This window comes from Ursus americanus, chromosome 32 (genome assembly GCF_024610735.1).
Source record: "Ursus americanus isolate L20-20 chromosome 32, mUrsAme1.1.p, whole genome shotgun sequence".
NCBI lineage: Eukaryota > Metazoa > Chordata > Mammalia > Carnivora > Ursidae > Ursus > Ursus americanus.
Window position 1 is genome coordinate 27998219 of NC_142158.1, and position 20881 is coordinate 28019099.

Consider the following 20881-nt stretch of genomic DNA (forward strand, 5'->3'; position numbering starts at 1 on the left):
TCCTGACTGCCCTAAAAATAAGGAAAGGAACTGCAGCTCATTGATAGGGACACAGTGATAGTGTGGACAGCCTTGGCTTGACAATAGCGGGGCCTCCAATATCCTGTGAGTCTTCTTTGACATGTGAAGGTATCTGCAGCTCACTGATAAGGACACAGTGATAGTGTGGACAGTATTGGCTTGAAGATGGTGGGGCCTCCAATGTCCTGCGAGTCTTCTTTGAAATATGAAAGTGCTTTCTCAGCTTCCCTTTTTCCCCACCTCCCCCAACCCCATGGTATATAATCAGCCACCTCTCACAACCCGGGGCAGCAGCTCTTTCTGCCCATGGGTCCTGTCCCCGTGCTTTAATAAACCACCAATTTTGCACCAAAGACGCCTCAAGAATTCTTTCTTGGTCGTCGGCTCCGGACTCCACCCCACTGAACCTCACTTATATTCTACGACTTCATCACCATCACAAAACTTGTTCTTTAAAAAAGTTATTTTAGTCAACCTAATCTGATGTGTCTGCTTCATGTTATCATGAGGACCTGGCCAATCTGGAATCCGATCTACTACCCTGTATGTCAAAGATCAAAAAAAACTAATGCAGAGTCACTGTTTATGGTGTTTCATTTGCGTGCTTTCACTTATGTACTCTGGTACACCCCACTGTAGGCTGGAGCAATAATTGACAATTGTGAGTTTTAGTCTTTTTGGTTTTTGCTACATTAAAGAGAAACAAGTGATCATGTAAAAATAAAATGATGAATGAATGGGAATATCATAGTTTAGGTTTCTTATTACAAATAATTCATATTAATTTAAAATAAACAGGGAAACAAAAGTATCAAATATAAAGGAGGGACTGGGAAGAAAAAAATAGTTTTAGGCAAAATATAAAATGTTCAATCATCAAGGGTATTTTGTACAGCTGCACAGGAGGTGCATTGCATGGCTCTAAGGATGTGAATCCTGTAGACCAAAGGCAAGCAAATTTTTTCTATAAAGAGCCAGAAAGGAAAAAATTCTGGTTTTGTAGGCCACAAACAGCCTCTGTCACATATTATTCTCTTTTTTTCCCCAACAGATCTTTAAAAATGTAAGAACATGCTCTTGGTTGTAAACTGTACAAAAACAAACTACGGGCTAGAATTGGACCATAGGCTGTGGTTCGCAAAAGCCTGCTATATAACATCTGAACTGGAGATGTGCAATATGTTCACTCAGATCATGACCTGAGCTGAAATAAGAGTTGAGTGCTTAACATGTTGACTGAGATACCCAGGTGCACTGTGAATTATACATTTTATCAGACTATTCACTCCTTCTGACTTTCCTCCACATATTCTTCCTATCATCCACTCAAACGTATTTGTCAGTCCTTTTTTAAAATTAATTAATTAATATATTTATTTTTTAAATAATCTCTGTACCCAACTTGGGGCTCAAACTCATGACCCCAAGATCAAGAGTCTCGTGTTCTACCGACTGAACCAGCCAGATGTCCCATATTTGTCCAGTCCTAAGTCAGTTACACCAGTTACACTTTTGCTTCTACATTGGTAAGGATATTAATACTGATATTTTTTGTACACACAAGTCTTTTCCCTTTTGCTCATTAGTATCTGCAATCTGTACTGACAGAAAACATTACTTTATGATTATATAAAAGTTGCTTTTTTCCAGGATCAATATCATAACTCCTGGGTCACCTGAAGGAAACTATTCCTAGTATCATAATCCCTGTTGTATCTGTTCTTATACTTCAGCCGTTGCTTAAGATCATGCCTTACACTTTTTTAAAATATGTCAATTTTTCTCAAACTATCTTTTCTTCCAAGCTCCCCACTCCTGCATATATTTTTTCCAGGATAATTTATTCTCTGAATGCTCTACACTTACATCTTGGACAGTTGCCATTTGTGGTCTTTCACCCTCTTTGAACACTCTCCTTGCTTATTGTAATTTTCCCACATTAGAGGCTCTCGTCTCCAGGTGGAATGTAGACAGTGGTGATACGGAGTGTTTTCACTAAACAACTCCATGATAGATAGGAGTTTTATTATTGCTCATGTTCATCGGAGTCTAGCTTTTTGATTACCAAGTAGTTTGTGTGCTATGTAATATCCTTTAATACAAACCTTTTCAGCTAAAACTTGCCAGAAGTAGAATCTTTCCTTTCCAGTTTGTAATATTGATAGAATCACAGTTTCCCCAACCTTGAAATATTTTCCTCTGAATCTCTTGCTCTTTGTTACTTTGGAATTCTTTTCACTATTCAACTGGATTGGATCCACTTTCTTGGTTTAGGCCTCATTTCTCTAGAGTATTATCTTCAAGATCTTCCTAAAAGCACATGTAGTAGGTAAAATTTCTGAAACCATGTATCACTGAAAATATTATTTTCCCCAAAATACTGTTCATACTTCAGCTAATTATTAAATTTTTGGTCACTTCAAAAATTAGAAGGCATTTTTCCACTATTATATAATGGGAAGCAAGATGTTGGTTTGATTCATGTCCCTCTATAGGTAATCTTTTCATAGAGATTTACTTGGTGAAGATTTCTCGCTGTCCCAGTACTCTGACCATCTGTTAAGACTCCAATCTTTCCTCATCTCTGGAAGATTCTCTTCTATTAGTTGCTGCATATTTCTATAAATATATATGTAAATTATGAATATATATTTGTTATATATATACTGTGTACATGTATTTGTTTCTTTTCATTGTTCCCATTTTCAATCAATTCTTAATTTATAAATTAGTTAATGAATCTTTAAAATTGTGGATTCCACTATTAAAATACATTTTAACAATAACTTTCAATTAAGTACAGTTGACATACAATATTATATTAGTTTTGGGTGTACAACATAGTGATTTGACAATTCTATACATTATGCTATGCTCACCACAATAAGTGTAGTTGCTATCTGTCATGATATATTATACAATAGTATTAACTATATTCCCTATGCTGTACTTCTCATCCTTGTGATGACTCTATTTTAAAACTGGAAGTTTGTACCTCTTAATCCTTTTCACCTATTTCGTCCATTCCCCCACCCAATTTTAGAATGGTTTAGATTTATAGAAGAGTCCAGAGTTAGTGCAGGTGTTGAAAAGTACTCCATCTTGGCTTCCCCAATTAGCATTTTTTTTACATTTGTATGGTGCTATAGTCACACTAATAAACCAATGTTGATGCATTATTATTAACTGAAGTTTGTACTTTATTTAGATTTTCTTAGTTTTTACCTAATTCTCTTTTTCTCTCCTGGTGTTCTATCCAGAATACCATATTACATTAATTTGTCATGTCAACTTAGGCTGCTCTTGGCTGTGACAGTTTCTAAGATGTTCTTTATTTTTAATGACCTTGACAGTTTGAAGAGTTCTGACAAAACATTTTTGTTTTGGGTTTGTCTTCATTTTTCGTAAATGGTTAGACAAGAGTTATGTGTTTTGAGGATGAAGCCCACACTCTATTAGAGTGGACAATTCTTGTCACATCATTTCAAGGGTACATACAGTCAACATGACACCACTTTTGATGTTAATCTTGATCACCTGCTCTTAATCTTGAGTTATCAATTAGTGATAGCAGAGAATGATAGGCAGAATAATGGCTCCTTAGAAATATCTACATCCTCATCCCCAGAATCTGTAAAATATGTTATATTACATAGCAAATAGGGGTTAAGATAGCAGAAAAAATTAAGGTTGTCGATCAGCTACCTGTAGGATAGGAAGATTATCCAGGGTTATCTGAATGGACCTATTATAACAAAGATCTTTTAAAGTGGAAGAGGGAGATAAAACAAAAGGTCAGAGTGGTGCAGTATGAGATGAAGTCAGCCTGCTGTTTTTTTTTTTTTTTGTATATATATTTTATTTACTCATTTGACAGAGATAGAGACAGCCAGCGAGAGAGGGAACACAAGCAGGGGGAGTGGGAAAGGAAGAAGCAGGCTTCCAGCGGAGGAACTTGATGTGGGGCTCGATCCCAAAACGCCAGGATCATGCCCTGTGCTGAAGGCAGGCACTTAACGACTGAGCCACCCAGGCACCCCCAGCCTGCTATTTCTGGTTTGAAGATGAAGGATGGAGACCCTGAGCCAAAGAATGTGAGCACCGTTAGAAGCTGGGAAGTCAAGGACACAGATTCTACTCTCGAGCTTCCAGAAGGGAAGAATGGAGTCCTGCCAACACCTTGATTTTAGCCCAGTGAGACCTGTCAGACTTCAGAACTTTAATAGGATAATTTGTGTGGTTTTAAGCCACTAAATTTGTGGAAATTTGCTAGAACAGCAATATAAGGCTATTATAAGGATGTTTAAAACTCAAACTCTAATAGTCAGTTTATCTATTTCTCCATTTAGTTCTGTTATTTTTTTGCCTCATGTACTCTGATATTCTGATGTAGGTACATATACATTTAAGATTGTTGTTGTTTTTCTCGAGTTTTTAATTTAAATTCTAGTTAGTTAACATAGAATGTGTTAATAGCTTCATGTGTAGAATTTAGTGACTCAACACCTACATACAAGGATTGTTATGTCTTCTTGGGGAATTAACTCCTTTATCATACATATTACCTTTCATCTGAAATTAATATAAATACTTTGGCTTGCTTTCAATTAATTTTCGTATGATATATCTTTCTCTATCCCTTTACTTCTAAGTATTTGAGTCTTTATAATTTAAAGTGAGTTTCTTATTGACAATGTTTGGCTGGGTCTTGTCTTTTTCTTTTTATCTATGCTGACAATCACTGTCATTTGGTGTATTTAGACCATTTATGGTTAGATGATTTTTCTCTGTATATAGTCAAATTAATATTTATTACCTTTGTAACTGTTTTCCATTCATCGCATTTGTTCTTTTTTATATCCCTTTCCCCTTTTCTGCCTTTTCTGTTTGTTTTTTTGTTTTTTGGTTTATTTTTTCCCATGCAAAATGGTGGTTTTATTAAAGCACAGGGACAGGACCCATGGGCAGAAAGAGATGCTGCCTGCTGCCGCCTGCCTCCTCCTGCTTTGCCTTTTCCAGTTTTAACAGATCTTTTTATGTGATTCCATATTACTGTCTCCTTTAGCATATCATTTATACTTTCTTTAAAATCTTTTAGTGATTAGCTGAAGTTTACAATATACACTTTTAAATAATCTAAGCTCACCTCAAATAACACTATACCACTTCATGTGTAATGTGAATACTTTGTAATAGAGTATTCACAAATAATTTTTCCTATACCTTGTGATATTGCTGTCATTCATCTCTTTTATCCATTTACTATAATCACCCAAAATATTGTTGTTATCATTGCTTTGAACAGCTATCTTTTATATCTGTTAATAATAAGAAAAAAGAAAGTTTAATTTTATTTTCATTTTTTTCTGACCTTCTTTCTTTTTCTATGCAGATCTATTTTTCTGATCTATGTCATTTTTCTTCTGTCTGAAGGACTCCTTTTCACATTTCTTGCAGGCCAGATATACTAACAATGAATTCCTTTGGTTTTTGTTTTTCAGTGACTCTTTATTCCTCCTTCATATCATTTTTTATTGAGGTGAAATCCACATCATATAAAAGCACCTATTTTTAAGCATACAATTCAGTGGTTTTTAATACATTCATAGTGCTGTGCAACCATCATTTCTATCTAGTTCTAAAACATTTTTATCACTTCTGAAGGAGACTTCCTGTCCATGAAATCACTCTTCATTACTTCCTCTCTCCCTCCCTCAGAAACCAGTAATCTGCTTCTTATCTGTATGGTTTGACCTATTCCAGATATTTCATATAAATTGCACTGTACCATATGTGACCTCTTGTGTCTGGCTTTTTTTACTTAGCACACTGTTTTTGCTGGATATATAATTCATTCCATTCCACTGAAAGATTCCAATTCACTCTCTTCCTGCTTACATGCTTGCTGACAAGAAATTAGCTGTAATTCTTACTCTTGTTCCTCTATGGGCAATATGCAACCTCCTTTGAGATTTTCCATTTGTCTTTGGTTTTATACAGTTTGAGTATCATGGGTTTAGGTGTAACGTTTTTAGTGTTTACCCTTTTTTGGTGTTCTCTGAGCTTCCTGGATCTGTGTTTCTATGTCTATCAAAAAGTTTGGGAAGCTCTCAGCCATTATTACCTCAAATATTTCTTATGATTTCTCTCTTCTTCCAGTATTCCAGTTGCACAGATGTTATATCTTTAGATATTGTCCCTTCGTTATTGGACACTGTTCTCTTTTTGTCATTCTTTCTTTTCTTGCATTTTAGTTTGGGGAGTTTCTATTCATCTCTTTTCAGGTTCACTGACTCTTTCTTGGGCCATTTTGAGTTTACTGACAAAAAAAAATACCATCAAATGCATTCTTCATTTCTGTTACCATATTTTTTTATTTCTAGCATTCCCATTGGGTTCATTCTTAGAATTTTGTATCTCTGCTTATGTTACAGATGTGGTCTTGCATGTTTCCTTTTTTATTTCAACTGGAGCCCTTACTATATTATTCATAATTATTTTAAATTTCCTGACTGATAATTGCAACTTCTGTATCATATCTGAGTCTTATTCCATTGCTGAATTTGCCTTTTCAAACTATTTTTTTGTTTGTTTGTTTTTTGATTTGTGTATGTGTGTATTTCATCTTGTTTTTGCCTTTGGCATGCCTTGCAATTTTTTGCTGAAAGTCATATATGTTGGATGAGGTAATAGAAACTAAAGTAATTAGGCCTTTAATGGGAGGATTTATATTAATCTGAAAGGAGTTAAGCTGTATTTAATGTTTTCTATAGCATAGGCACTAAAGGATTTAACTTCCTCTACTATTGTTTTTTGTCTCCCCTCTTGGCTTTGGGTTTTCACTATTTACTGTTTTTTAAAGTCTAATTCTAATTTCATTTTTTGTTTCTTATTTGACCCAAGGTTTATAGAAGTGTGTTTCCAAATATGTGGGGATTTCTGTAGATATCTTCCTGAGTTACTTTCTAGTTTAAGTTTACTATGAACAGAGAAGATAGTTCCTATGATGTGAATCTTTTTTTAATTTATTGAGATATAGTTGGTGGCACAGAAGATGATCTCTCTTTGTAAATATTCTGCATGAGCTCATTGAATAAAAAGTGCTTTTTCTTGCTCAGTGGTATGTTCTATAAATGTCAATTAGGTCATGTTGGTTGATGGTTTCATTCAACATTCCATATCCTTATAATCTACTTATTCCATCAATTATTGACAGCAGGGTATCAGATTTTTATTTATGAATTTTGAAGATCTCTTAAATAATATTTAGCATTTATTGTTTATGTTTATTTAAATGTTTATTGTTATCTAAACTTTTGGTATTACAACACTCTCTTGATGAATTGATCCTTTTATTGTTATAGAATGACCTTCTTTATTCTGGATAATATTCTTTGTTTTGTAATCTACTTTGATGTTAATAGAGCCATTCCAGCTATCTTTTCGTTAATGTTTGTATAATACGTATTTTTCCATTCTTTTAATTTTAACCTATTTTTGTTTTTATATTTAAAATATTTTTCTTGTGGGGCACCTGGGTGGTGCAGTCGTTAAGTGTCTGCCTTCGGCTCAGGGCGTGATCCCTGCATTCTGGGATCGAGCCCCACATCGGGCTTCTCTGCTGGGAGCCTGCTTCTTCCTCTCCCACTCCCCCTGCTTGTGTTCCCTCTCTCACTGGCTGTCTCTCTCTATCAAATAAATAAATAAAATCTTAAAAAAAAAAGCTGTTACTTTAAAAATAATAATAATAAAATAAAATAAATAAAATATTTTTCTTGTGGGCAGCATATATTTAGCTATTTATTTTCTTAATCAACCCAGCGATCCTCCTTTGCATTTGATGTCCTTACTGATATGGTTCAAGTCTATCATCTGTTTATTTTCTATTTGTTCTATCTATACTATGTTAACTTTTTCCTCTTTTTCTGTTTTAACTAGTTGGTTATATTTTGATGGTCTATTTTATTTCCTTTTCTGGCATAATAGCTGTAATTTTGTTGTTATTTTAGTGGTTGTTAGCAGTTTATAGCATTCACATTTAACTTACAACATTCTAACTTGAACTGCTGTTATATTGCTTCATGTCTATTAGGAGACTTACAGCAGTGTATTTTGATGTCTTTCCTCCTGGTCTTTTTGCTGTTGTCACACATTATATTTTTTCTTCTGTTGTACTTTTCATTGTTACTATTTTTGTTTAAAGAGTCTCTTATCTTTTGAAATTTTTAAACAATAAAAATAAATCATTCTATAATTATCCATACAGGTACCATTTCCAATTCTCTTCATTCCTTTGTATAGATACACATTTCCATTGGTTACCATTTTCCTTCTGTCTAAAGGGACTCTTTTATCATTTCTTGTAGTGTGGGTCTCCTGGTGATGATTGGTTTTTTCTGCTTGTATATAAAGGAAAACATCTTTATTTCACATTTGCTTTTGAAAATTTTTCACTGGGTATTAAATCTATTCTGATATATTTTTTTCCGGTATTTTATGATGTTCTGCCATTGTTTTCTCACTTGCACTGTTTACAATGGGACAGATTTTGTCATCTTTAGCTTTGTTCTTCAGTAGATATTTTAATTTTTTACTCTGGGTTCTTTAAATTTCTGATTTTAAGTAATTTGATTTTCATGTGATACATGTTTTCTTTACTTCTGTGCTTTGAGTTCATTGAACTTTGCTATAGAATGAATGTTTGTGTGCTCCCAAAATATGTGTATTGAAGCCTGATCCCCAAAGTGATGGTATTTAGTATTTCCACATTGGGGAAGTAATTAAGACATGAGGCTGGAGCCTTTATAAATGAAATTAGTGTCCTTATAAAGGAGACCCCACAGAACTCCATCACCCCTTCAGTCATGTGAAGACACAGTGTAAAGACAACCATCTACAAGTCAGGAAACTAGCTCTCACTAGACCCCAAATCTGAAGGCACCTTCATCTTGGACTTCTAAGCCTCCAGAATCATGAGAAACAAATTTCTGTAGTTTATATGCCACTGAATCTACAGTACTTTTGTTAGAGAAACCCTGCCTAGGACAGCTTTTTGGATCTGGAGTTTATAATGTTCAAATTTAGAATATATTTTTGGTTCTTATTTTCTCATTTTTTGTTTTTTTCTGTTTGCCCATTTCTTTTCAAGGACTTCAGTTGCCTTTGTACTGGGCCCTTTAAAGTTCTCCCACAACTCACTGCTACTCTTTATTTTTTAGTTCTTTTCTTTTTCTGTGTGTTTTATTTTGGGTAGTTTCCATTTCTATGTCTTCAAGTTCACTGAGTATTTATTTCTGCAATGGTTAATCTGCTGCTAACCATATCCAAGGCAATTTTTATCTAACGCATTGTCACTTCCATCTAAAGAAGTTGAATTTGGGTCTTTCTTTTAAATGCATATCTCTAGTGAACTTTTTGAATATCTGGAATATAGTTACAACTTCTGTTTTAATGTCCTTATCTGTTAAATCTAACACCTGTATCAGTTCCATGTTAATTTCAATTTATTGATTTTTTTTTTGTTCATTATGAGTTGGATTTTCCTGCTTCTTTCCAAGCCCAATAATTTTTTATTGGATGTCAGACACTGTTCATTTTACCTGGTTGAGCTCTGCTCTGGAATGAAGTTAGATATTTGTAAATAATTTGATCCTTTTGAGCCTTGCTTTTAAGATTTGTTTATCAGTATGTATTGGATCAGTTTTTAGTCTAGTGCTGATTATTCCCTGCTGCTGGGGCAAGATTCTTCCGGGTACTCAACCCTATATCCACAGAATTTACCAGGTTTTTCAGTCTAGCTCATAGGAGCACATTCTCTTCTTACCCCTGTTTAAACATTAAGTACTGTTTCCTCTAGTCATCTCATTTTAATATAGCAGATAGGTTTGATTAGAGGGAGAAGAAGGGCCCTTCCTTACCTCTGCTGGTGGATATACTTAGAATTCCCCAAAATATAAAGTAGTCATTTCCCTTATTAATATCTTAGGCAAAGCAATAAAATGTCTCTCTCTTTCTTTGATAAGACAAATACCTCAAAATGCTCTTACCTCGTTGATTTTCCCAGACCTCTGTCATGCTAACATCTTCACATTTATTAGAATTGGATTATGATTGATATTTATTTTTTCTTTCCTCAAATTATCCTTGCATTTAAGATATAGATTAGCATGTATTAAATTATAATTTATTTATTTATTTTAAAATTTTTATTTATTGATTTGTCAGAGAGAGAGACAGAAACAGAGAGACAGAGCACAAGCGGGGGGAGCAGCAGGTAGAGGAAGAAGCAGGCTCCCCACTGAGCAGGGAGTCTGAACCAGGGCTCCACCCCAGGACCCTGAATCATGACCTGAACAAAAGGCAGACACTTAACTGACTGAGCCACCCACGCATCCCTCAAACCACAATTTAACTTTTCTCCTTCAACGTCAGAAAATAGCAGTATTTTGTTGCTTTTATTCAGCGTTGCTATGAGAAAGCTGAAGGGGTTTATCTAGTTTTTAATCCTTTGAATACTGCTTTAGCAGTGCCACTCAAAGTGTTGTTCACAGACCAGTGAACTATATTAACTGTTTCTTACCTGTTCTTTATGAGACAAATACAGAACTAGAGTATTACAAACGTTGTAGAGGAAATTGACAGTTTTAAGTATATTGAACCTAACAATAAGCTAATTACAACTTGTAACTGTATACATTGTTTTTTTATTGACTTTATTTGTCCGGTAATTTATTTTAGAAAATTATCAATCTGTGATATATTAGATATAAAGCAAGAAATAGCATTTATAACAATAACAACACAACAAAAAGTTTCTTCTCTGCAATTAAGAAACCCCGCTGTTCATGGGGACTCATGGAGCCTCAAGCCAAGAGGCCTCATAATCAGTGAGCCTGAGGTCACCCATCCGAACTGGCATTCTAGGGTTTACAGAGAATAGACTATTGTCTTCACGGTATAGATTCTTCCTCTAAGTCACTTAGTATGGCTCAGATAGGGAATGCTCCATGGATTTAAGGTTGAAGTAAGGATAGAGGGACCCAGAGAAGTTTACCTGGGTGAAGGAGAAGATGTGGGTACCCTGAGTCATGTCATAGAAAGAAATGTCATTGTCTTCATAATCCAAGAAAATCACAATCTTTTGTGGATACTTTTCTAACAGGAGATGCTCTTTTAGGGAAATGTCTTGGGACCCACAGGTGAGAGCTCTGTATTCACATCCTTTCTTCTCTACGACTCTGAATATCTTGTTTTGTAGATCGGTGGATAACCCACTCTTGACTGCGGGCTTCTCATACACGCCTAGAGTCCACTCATCAATGTCCTCAATACCCACTTCCCAATAATGTTTTCCTGAGGTGAAGCCTTCCTGATTAAGTGTGATAAGGTTGCAGTCTCCCCTCTTATCACTAAGAGATAGATCCTCTGTTTCCTCTCTGAAGTTCTCTTTTCTCTCTGGGTCAGAATTATTCTGATGGATTTCCTGATTTATAGTCACATTGGCTGTGGGGAAAGAAAAGCGAAGAGAAAGGCCAACATTATATATTTCAGAAAGCTGTTGTGCAGGTGAAACCTTAGAGAAACAGGATCGAATAATGAAAGAACACCTGTCTTCTGAAAGTGTCTGTTGGGGGAGGTGGAGCTATGGGGTGCTCCTACCATGGGTTCAATGCTACTTATCTCATCTTATCTTACTTATGCTATTATCAGTGTCTTGGCAGAGTGCCAGAGTGAGCTGGGACTTGCAGGGTTTACTTGACAATAGTATTCTTTCCAAATTATCTACAAATTAGAACTATGTTCTTCAATTACTAATAGGCTCCATGTCAGCTGACCTCTTTAAAAAGAGCAGCTAAGTTACTGTCATCATTTTGAACACTTTTTACTCAGTTGGGGATTTCCTCAACTGAGGGGCTATAATTTCGTTCAGAAGCAAGTGGACCCCCTCCCCCCACAGGTGAGAAAGCATGGCCAATATATGAAGGGGTAGATACAACCAGAGTAGATAATCCTAGCAGCAATTTTCAGCTCAGGCCAATGGTTCTTCCCTTCTTTACCAGAATAATGGTTCCTCTGTCTTTTCAAGTAAGAGATGATGTTAGGAGGGAAAAATGGAGTATCAGAGGGCAGGTTGGAAAGGAGTCAAAAAGATAAAGAGCCACTCACCAAGCTGGAACTTTTCCTTCCTCCAGTCTGAAAAAGAGCAAATTGACACTATGATGGTAGCATACCCACAGAATGAAGAGGAGGGACACACTTCCTTTCCTGGCTCATTGCTCTTTCTTCTCAGCTCTCTTTCCCTCCTCCTTTGAGCCCCTTGAACTTGGCAGTGTCCAGAAAATACAAGACAAAGGGTGTACTTCGTGTGCTGTCTCAGATTAGAAACGATCCCCTCATTTGGCCCAGTGCTGGGGGAGTAAGTCTGGAGAACACCTGGAGCAGGGTCTAGTGTTCTAAGCACCTATGCTCTTAAGACCTTTGTGGCACTCCTCATTGAGGATGAAAACTACAAAATGTCCTTTTATTTTATGATTTTATTTTAGTGTTTTCCCAGTCTATGACCACCTCAGAGTAGAAGTAGAGTTTAAGCTTCAGACTAAGTCTTTTAAACTGACTTTTTAAAATTTTAATGCTTGTAATCACATTTTTAATATTTTTCTCCAGGGATAGATTCTTCATAAGGAATAGAACTATATCTGCCCCTGTCTGGGGTCACTTCTCTTATGACAGGACTTGTGTTTTATTTAAAGATTGGATATTCTCTTAATGTCTTGGGGCAATAGGCAGAAAAGAACTTATCTATAAGTCTTGATGGTCTCTCGCTGAGCTGCCCTCTTCTAAGAAGGGTAGCATTCTATATATAGAATTGATGAATATATGAGTCGTCAAGGGCATCTGCAATCTCTTCATCTTAGAGATAAGAAGGCTGAGATTAAGAAAGCAAAAATGACTGAATTCCTCAGCTGTAATTGACAGAGTTGGAACTAAAACCTGTATGTCCTCATCCTTACTATACTTTGCTCTCTCCTCTAGAACCATGGGAACATTTTAAAGCAGCTCCTGAAAGAAAACTCTTAGTAGAGGGACACCTGGGTGACTCAGTTAGTTAAGCATCTTCAGTTCAGATCATGATCTCAGGGTCCTGGGATTGAGCCCCAAATTGGGCTCCCTGCTCAGTGGGAAGTCTGCTTCTCCCCTCCCTCCCCCTGCTCATTCTCTCTCTCTTTCAAATAAATAAATAAAATCTTAAAGAAAGAAAAGGAAAGAAGGAAAGGAAAGGAAAGAAGGAAAGGAAAGGAAAGGAAAAGAAGAAAAGGAAACGAAAAAGGAAAGGAAAGGAAACTCTCAGTAGAAACTGCTTACCTTACTTTAACCCTTGGGAGGGGTGCCTTGACCCTGTCATATCAAAGTACTTATCAGGCTGTGTGCAGTTGCCTGGTTCTTAGCTTACTTCCCCCAATGGACTTTAAGTTCTAGGGTCAGAGATCACAGCTTACGCCACCAACATCTAGCACAGTATCTGGCATATAAAAATTGCACAGCTATATATTTAAGGAATTACCTAGAAGGCTTTTGAGGTCTAACTCTGTATCACAAATGCGCACACACACAGTCTTAAACACACTTAGTACATGGACACAGATATTAGAAGATATAAAATAGCCAATTCCCTCTACCACCAGATAAATATATTTTTATGATATTAAAATATTTTGAAAGATTGTTTTTTAAGCTTTTCAAACATAAACCTTGTTCCTATGTATTGAACTTTACTTTGTTTATTTCAAATAGGCAAAATAAATTAAAAAATAATTAATATATTTTTCCCAAATATAAAATATATTTTCTGCTCTTTTAAGCTTTATTCACAGTATAGAAATGTTGATTCTATGCTATTTCTATTTATAGAAATAAAGAATAGGGTATTCTTTATTCTTCCTAAATCTCAACAAAATCGCTCTTCTTTCTCTTACTTCTCCATAGTGGATGGGTTAACAATTTGTGTTGAGTCCTACTCTAGCTATGTGGAATTTACCAGTCGACAGTAATTTCTTCTTTATCCTTAGCTGTGAAAAACAATTGAATATTTGAGCTTCCAAATACAAAATACTATAGATTGATACCAAATGAATCTTCACAACTTGCACGTGGATGTGTGTGTGTGTATGCTTATGTGTCTACTTATTATACTTGGAATATCAGAGGCACATGGCAAGATCTAAGCCAGAGAGTTACTTACCAGGATACAGCAGGGCCTTCTTCCAATCTAAAACAGAACAAATCCAGTTAAGACAAGACAAGACATCCAGAGCCTCACATTCCTCTCCTTCCCCCTTATTTTTTTTCACTAGTCACTATTAAATCTTTCAGTCTTTCCCTCTGAAAGGAGGGAGCTGAGAAAGTGTTGGACATCAAAACATTGAGGGGTGTGGGAAACTCAGTCTCTTACCTACAAGGTATAGTGCCTTTCGCCGTTCTGAAAGAAACAACATTCAGTGAGAGACCTACAACAGATGTGGAAAGGGGAGCAAATTCTACACAGGGCATGAGAAGAAGCAAGACTCACCAAGCTCTGCCTTGAGGTTCTCTGAAAGAAGAGAGATAAAATCCATCAAATTGGGTTTTAGCTGCTCTTAAGTTCATGGAGGAGCTGAATGAATTCAATGTGGCCCTCCCTTAGGGATCCCATAGTTAAGAAGGTGAGAAGGATTAGAAAACATACATGTGGAATCTAAAATGACAAGTGCTAGGAAAAGTTACATGGGAAATGTCATAGGGTCACTGAGTAAGGAGTGCCCACCCTTCATGGGAATTCAAGATTTCTTAGGTGTGTCAGGAGAAGATGGGGGAAGACATTTCCACAAGGAGAAGCAACACCACAGTTTGGGTACAGACCACTGCCCACAACTCTCCAAGTTTCCCACATGGTTTCCTCCTTTCCATAAAACTCAGGCTTTATGGAATTTTGGTACTCCATGTTTTCCTTGGGGTCCTTTGGCAATCTTTTATTTCCCCACCCGCCTTATACAACCTATACTCCCAGCTTTTCCATGAACCCTATTTGTTCTGCTGACACAATTTACCTTTGGCCTCAAGTGCCATTTCCTTTTCTTTCTTCATCTGATCTCTTTCATGAGATTCTGTTTTCTTTTTCTTTACTTCTCTTTCTTTAGCTTGATGTTGTCTCCAGCCAGTGTAGCTAATCCCAGCGAGGAGAAGCATCAGTATAGGGACTGTCCCAGCCAGGGCTGCCTTCCATGGGTCCATCCTGGGGAAGAAGGGCTCTGACACAGGCATGTGAAGACATAGTGAAAACTAGTCTGGAGGCCATCCTGCCCTTTTTCCAAGACTCCCTCAGTCCTTCTTCCCTCCTCCCTGCCTTCACTACACTCCCAACTCTGTTTTGGGGTTTATGCCTCATTCACCTGGGAGGAAGATGGCTGATGCTTTCTCCTGTCCAGAGAGGGGATTCTGGATGGAACAGGTCAGATTGCCCAGAGAGCTGTCCATGACCACAAGAGATGCTTCCACACGGAAGAGCCCATCTTCATCTTGGGTCTGAACCTCAGAGAGGGACTGTAGATTCACTCCCATCATGTCACTCCACTGCACCCTGGGTTTTGGGAACCAGCCATCTGCAGAGCACAGCACTCGGATCCCACCAACCTCAGGTCCCATCATGTGAACATGAGGTGCAGAGCCCAACCCTGAGGAGAGAAGGCATGGGTTTAAGGCCTGGGGTCCTTGGGGCTTAGTAGTCCCTGAGGCTGAAGGCCGAAATGCCCTCACTAGACTGATAAGTTAACTGAAGCTCAAAGGTCAATAAACCTCTCACAGTGAATGTCAGGCCAAACTGTGATTCCGTTTTGAAATCAACTTGATGCCTTTGCACTACACTTAGACGAAGAGAGCTTTGATGTCATTTCAAGGAGAGGAAAAAACAGGTCCGATTAAAATTAGAAAAAGGAGTTTATCCTATAAATTGTCTTTCTCTACCGATTGGGTGAAAACTAATGTCTGAAGGTATCAATACCTGTCTGAATTAATACTAGTCAATTAATTTTCTGGGATTTTTGGGATATGAAAACATATTCAGAAATATTGCCCTTTTTTGGTGTTTAAAAGTAAATAGAGTACGTAGTCCTAGCCTCACTGTGTAGTTTAAGAAATGACATTCTGCAAGGTCAATTAGCATTTCAATATATGGAAGATCATAAGAAATGGCAGATTAGGAATCCAAACATCCTTATTTTTCTCTTTGCTTTACACCATGACATACACACTCTGTGCCAGGTTAACATACCTATAACATGCAGCTCCACAATGGCCTCTTGGGAGCTCTGACCATCCTTAAAATGACACCGGTACTGGCCATGATCAGAGGCACGAACATGTTGGATCAGCAGGGCCACACCCCCTTTGTTGATGGAGTTTCTCACCATCTCTGTCCTGCCACGGTACTCCAGCATTTGCTCCCCACCTTGTTCCTGTCCATTCTGGTACACAAACACAGCAGGGGAGAGTTGGGTTCGGTACCACCGAATATGCATGTGGGCTGCACTCTGCTCAGGGGACAGCTGGCAGGGCAGAGTGGCATCTGCCCCTAGCAGAACCATGATGGGCTCAGCCGGTCCCTTCACAGAAAACCCGGACACTGCATGAAAATCAAAGACAGATTGGGGAAATGAGTGAGGGAGGATGAAACAAGAGACCCATCTGCATTTCTTTCTTATTTGCATTGTTTTCCAAAAAAATTGTATATGCCTTAAAATATGTATCTATGTAATCTAACTTCTTCAACTATATTCTCCAGAGGTAACAACTGCTGATAATTTGGAATTTGAAATGACAGTTTTTCTATGCATTTACAAATAATATTTATGTGTAAATTATGTAAAACCTAAATAAAAGAGACTTACTTAGAATTAAATGTGGCAAAGGAACTTATTAAGCAATTATCCCTTCTTTTGGTAGGAGAGGAGTAGAAGGTGTTTCTCTCCACACTCATCCATTTCTCTCCCAACGAACTGCTCCTAAGAGGATAAGTAGCCATTTCTGGTTTAAAGATTTAGTTTACTCTGTGTTGAGGGGTGAGGGAAAAGATTAACAGTGTTTTATATCAAAGTGAAATGTAAAATTTATAAGGTTTGGTTGCCTTTTTTTTTTTTTTAGTAACACTGAATGCTTGGAATCATAAAGAAAAGTTTTTCATAATAATTATTTTCTTGAGAGGACTTGGAAGCCAGTGGTTCCAGGTGGCAAGAGCAGGGCAGTCTTTACCAGAGAGGATGGTTGGATTCCCTGGGGCAGGGAAGGAGGCTGCTGCAAACAAAAAATGGGGACTTTGCTTAATTATGAAATAAGCTCCTTTGTCAAGTCACTTAAGCCATCTACTTGAAACTTACTTTAGTATAAAAATCAATGATAACTAAAAGGAGACTGATGCCCCCTGGGCAAAACTCGCACTGGCAGAGGCCAAGGGTATTGTGGCTCTTTTGAATGGTTAAAGTTTAAGCGCCCACAAATGTAGTGACCCTGGAGTGGGAAGAATTCAAAAAGGCATGGCTGTGAGGGGGCCCAGGAGTGTTAACACAAATGACAAGGCCACATGGGCTTAAAGGAAATATCCCATGGCCAGACTGTCCCAGAGAATGTGGATCAGGCAGTCTTGGGCAAGGAGCATGACACTGGCCATTAGGCTGGATGAGAGCCGTGGTCTCCCTTCCTTTCCATTCCTGTGTAAAACCCAGAGTACGCAACAGATAGGTTTTCTTAGTTAACCGAAACAGGACTACTGGCTATACATGTTATATGAGTCATTTTAATTTAGGAAAAGATATTTGACATTACTTATATCCACAGTGTAGTGTAAAAGTTATTCTATTTCACATAAATGGAATCATTATACATCAATTTCTACAATAAGGAACATCCAACCATTTTAGTACATATAATTTAACTCTACCTCTTGTTTTTGACATTGCCTATAACATCGTGTTTAAGCTTTTCCTGTATCAGGGTAAATATTTATATTGCTTCCAATTTATTATTACTACAAACAGTCCCACAATAGACATTTAATATATTATACATATACATGAGAGAGATTTTCTTTATGATAAATTCTTGCAGAATTGCTGAGTCAACATGTATAGAAAGCAAACATTTTAATATTCCCTGACTAACTGACATCAAATTAAAGAGATTTTAATTTAAAAAATGTAATCTCAGAGTTGAGGTCCCATTATTGAGATCTCATCCTGAGGCCCCTTTCTATTTTATGAAAGAAGGACTCAAGTCCCAGAGGGGGGGAAAAAAAGATTTGTCAAAGATCATAACCAGGGATTCCAAATACTTTGTACTCGGGCTTAGGTTATCTTGGCAATGTGATCATTATAAAGTATATTTTCACTGATACTGTTACATTGAAATTAATCAGGATAAAACCACTCATACTCAATTTAGCTAAACATTAGAGCTATGAGTTTTATGAAATCTATCCAAAGTAATAATGGGAGTTGATATAAAGATCAGTCCTTCTTGGCCAGAACCTTCCAGTCTTCAGTTGGCATGAACACAATCACAGTTCCTCCCCAGTATAACTGCCTTTAGAGGAGGTATAACGACGACTGATGGATGATCGAGTTTTTTCATCATCTGAGAAGAGCCATTAAAAACAAGCCAATAAATAAAGAGAAGGAGAGAGAACACTGACCTGCTGAGTACCATGTAGACGCCTGGAGAAGAAGGAGAAGGAGGAGGAAGCCAGCAGGAGAATAGTCAGGAGAACCCACCATCTTCTTCAGAGCAGAAAGTGAAAGCATGAAATGTTCACCCTGACAAGGAAGTACTCTGTAAGAGAAGGTGGTGAGAAAGCCACCAGAGTGAAAACTTTCAGGAAAAAAAAAAATCCCCTGTTCAAAGATTTACTTTTATACACAGTTTTTTGACTGTTCTTCCTCACAGACTGCCACCAACTCCAACCCCTCCCCAGTGGATTTTCCTTCCCTCTCTTCTTTCTGAAAACCAACTGTTTCCCCAGCAGGTGTAGAAAGCTGTAAACCACTCTCTTGTGTCCTGTGGGCTTTCTTGAAATTGAAAAACCCTGAGTTCATTTTAAGAAGTGAAGGCAGACACAAAATTAGTCCACTCCTATTGGCCAATCTTATTCCCTCCTTCTTGCCTTCATGTATTGATGCATTCATACTTTTACATATTTATTTTTACTGCAAGCACTCTTGTGGCTTAACTCCAGAAGGAGAAGGGAGTTTTCTCACTAGTGACCCAGAGCTCAACCCCTTTTGTTTTTAGGACCCACATCTCCCCCAGACACACCTCCACATCACCACATATTTCTCTCTCACCATCCAGATTGAGCCAGGAGGCTACCTGGAAGCTCCTGATCTCCTCAAACTACAAGGCCCAGCTCCAGAGACAGTTGGTACCTGTTTATTCTTGTGGTCCGCATCCAAAGGTGTGGCTGCAGGGGCTGGGAAGAGTAGGTTTCTAATCCATCCCCAGACTGGAAACATATTCTTAGGAAGGGGGACAAACAGGGCTACCAAAAGGCACTGACATGTGAATGCCTCTCCTAGAACGGGTCCAATAAGAAAGTCACAGCCTGCCTGCAGCGCTTGCAGCTACTTTGAAAATAGAGATAATAAAAGTCATCCTGGGGGACTTTGGATTGGGTGCAGCTCTGGAACAGGAACTCTAAAGTGTGCTTTGGTCAAAAATGCTCAGTGTAGCTTCCTCCTTTTACCTGCAAAAAGCTGAAATACCATTATTTAGGGAGGGAGAATCCTCTTCCTGTGTGATATTCAAGAATACTGGTCATCCCAATGTTTAACCTAAAAAGTTAACTGATTTGGAGAACAAGAACAAGAGATTCAGGCTTCCTCCTACCACACTCTAACTGGTATTGGAAGCTGTGCAGGGGAAAATGAGAGGTCAGAAAAGAAGGGCTCTGTGCTCTGAGAAGCATAGGGCTGTATTTCCAAAACCTTAGGGCTCCCAAAAGTAAAGTGGGAATAATAACACAATTTTAATTTATTTAAATTTGAGCATATTTAGAATATGCTCAAAAGGCATTGCTTTCCACTTCACATTCTTTTCAAGTCCAAGTCATGTTTTTTCATGTCACACAAGATTTACGGATAAGTACACAAATACCAATTGCATAAATATTAGTATGTAAGCCACTAACAGTCTGGCCAAAAGGATACCAAGATCTTAAATAAATATTCTCTAGAGACAGTGTGGTACATTCGACTTTTTAGAAATCAAATTTATGAAGATATAATTTGCATACAATGGAATGCATGGCTTTGAAATGTACATTTAAATGAAGTTTACAAATCTTTACACTCATGTAACTACCACCTCCCTCAAAATATGGACTATGTCTGTCTCTTGAAAAGTTCCTTCATCTCCATTGCCAGTCAATTCATTCCAGGAAAAACAAACAGTATTCTGATATAAATCATGATAGCTTAATCTTGCCTATTCTAAAACTTCAAAAACAATAAAAAAGAAATTTTATAGTATGTCCACTTCTGTGTTTGACTTCTTTGGATAAACAAAATGTTTTTTGAGATTCAACCATGTTGTGTTTATCAGTACATTTTAAATTTTTTATTGTTGCATAATATGGCATTGTTTGACTATAGTACAATATATTCTTCTGCAGTTCTCTTCAGGGCTGCCTCCCCACCTCACTCATACCCTGCTCGCCCACTCAAGCCCTCTCCCACCATGGTGGTGGGCTGCCCTCCCCACTGAGGTCCTTTAGTCTCACTTGGGCTCTGACATCCACCTGATAGTTTTGGTCTGAAGTATTTGGGAATGGGAGGGAAACACT

The 20881-nt window shown here is 37.4% G+C and overlaps 1 protein-coding gene across 1 annotated transcript; it reads right to left on the bottom strand.

Moving 5' to 3' along the window:
* Positions 1 to 10356: 10356 nt before the first annotated feature.
* Positions 10357 to 18817, bottom strand: LOC123791073 (butyrophilin-like protein 1). Its single transcript, XM_045795738.2, has 9 exons — positions 18737 to 18817; positions 16325 to 16675; positions 15447 to 15728; positions 15105 to 15305; positions 14588 to 14608; positions 14471 to 14497; positions 14261 to 14287; positions 12187 to 12213; positions 10357 to 11523 (listed from the first exon to the last, which is right to left on the bottom strand). Exons 2-9 carry the CDS (start codon positions 16635 to 16637, stop codon positions 11000 to 11002), a joined length of 1422 nt encoding a protein of 473 aa, XP_045651694.2. The 5' UTR covers positions 16638 to 16675; positions 18737 to 18817; the 3' UTR covers positions 10357 to 10999.
* Positions 18818 to 20881: the final 2064 nt, after the last annotated feature.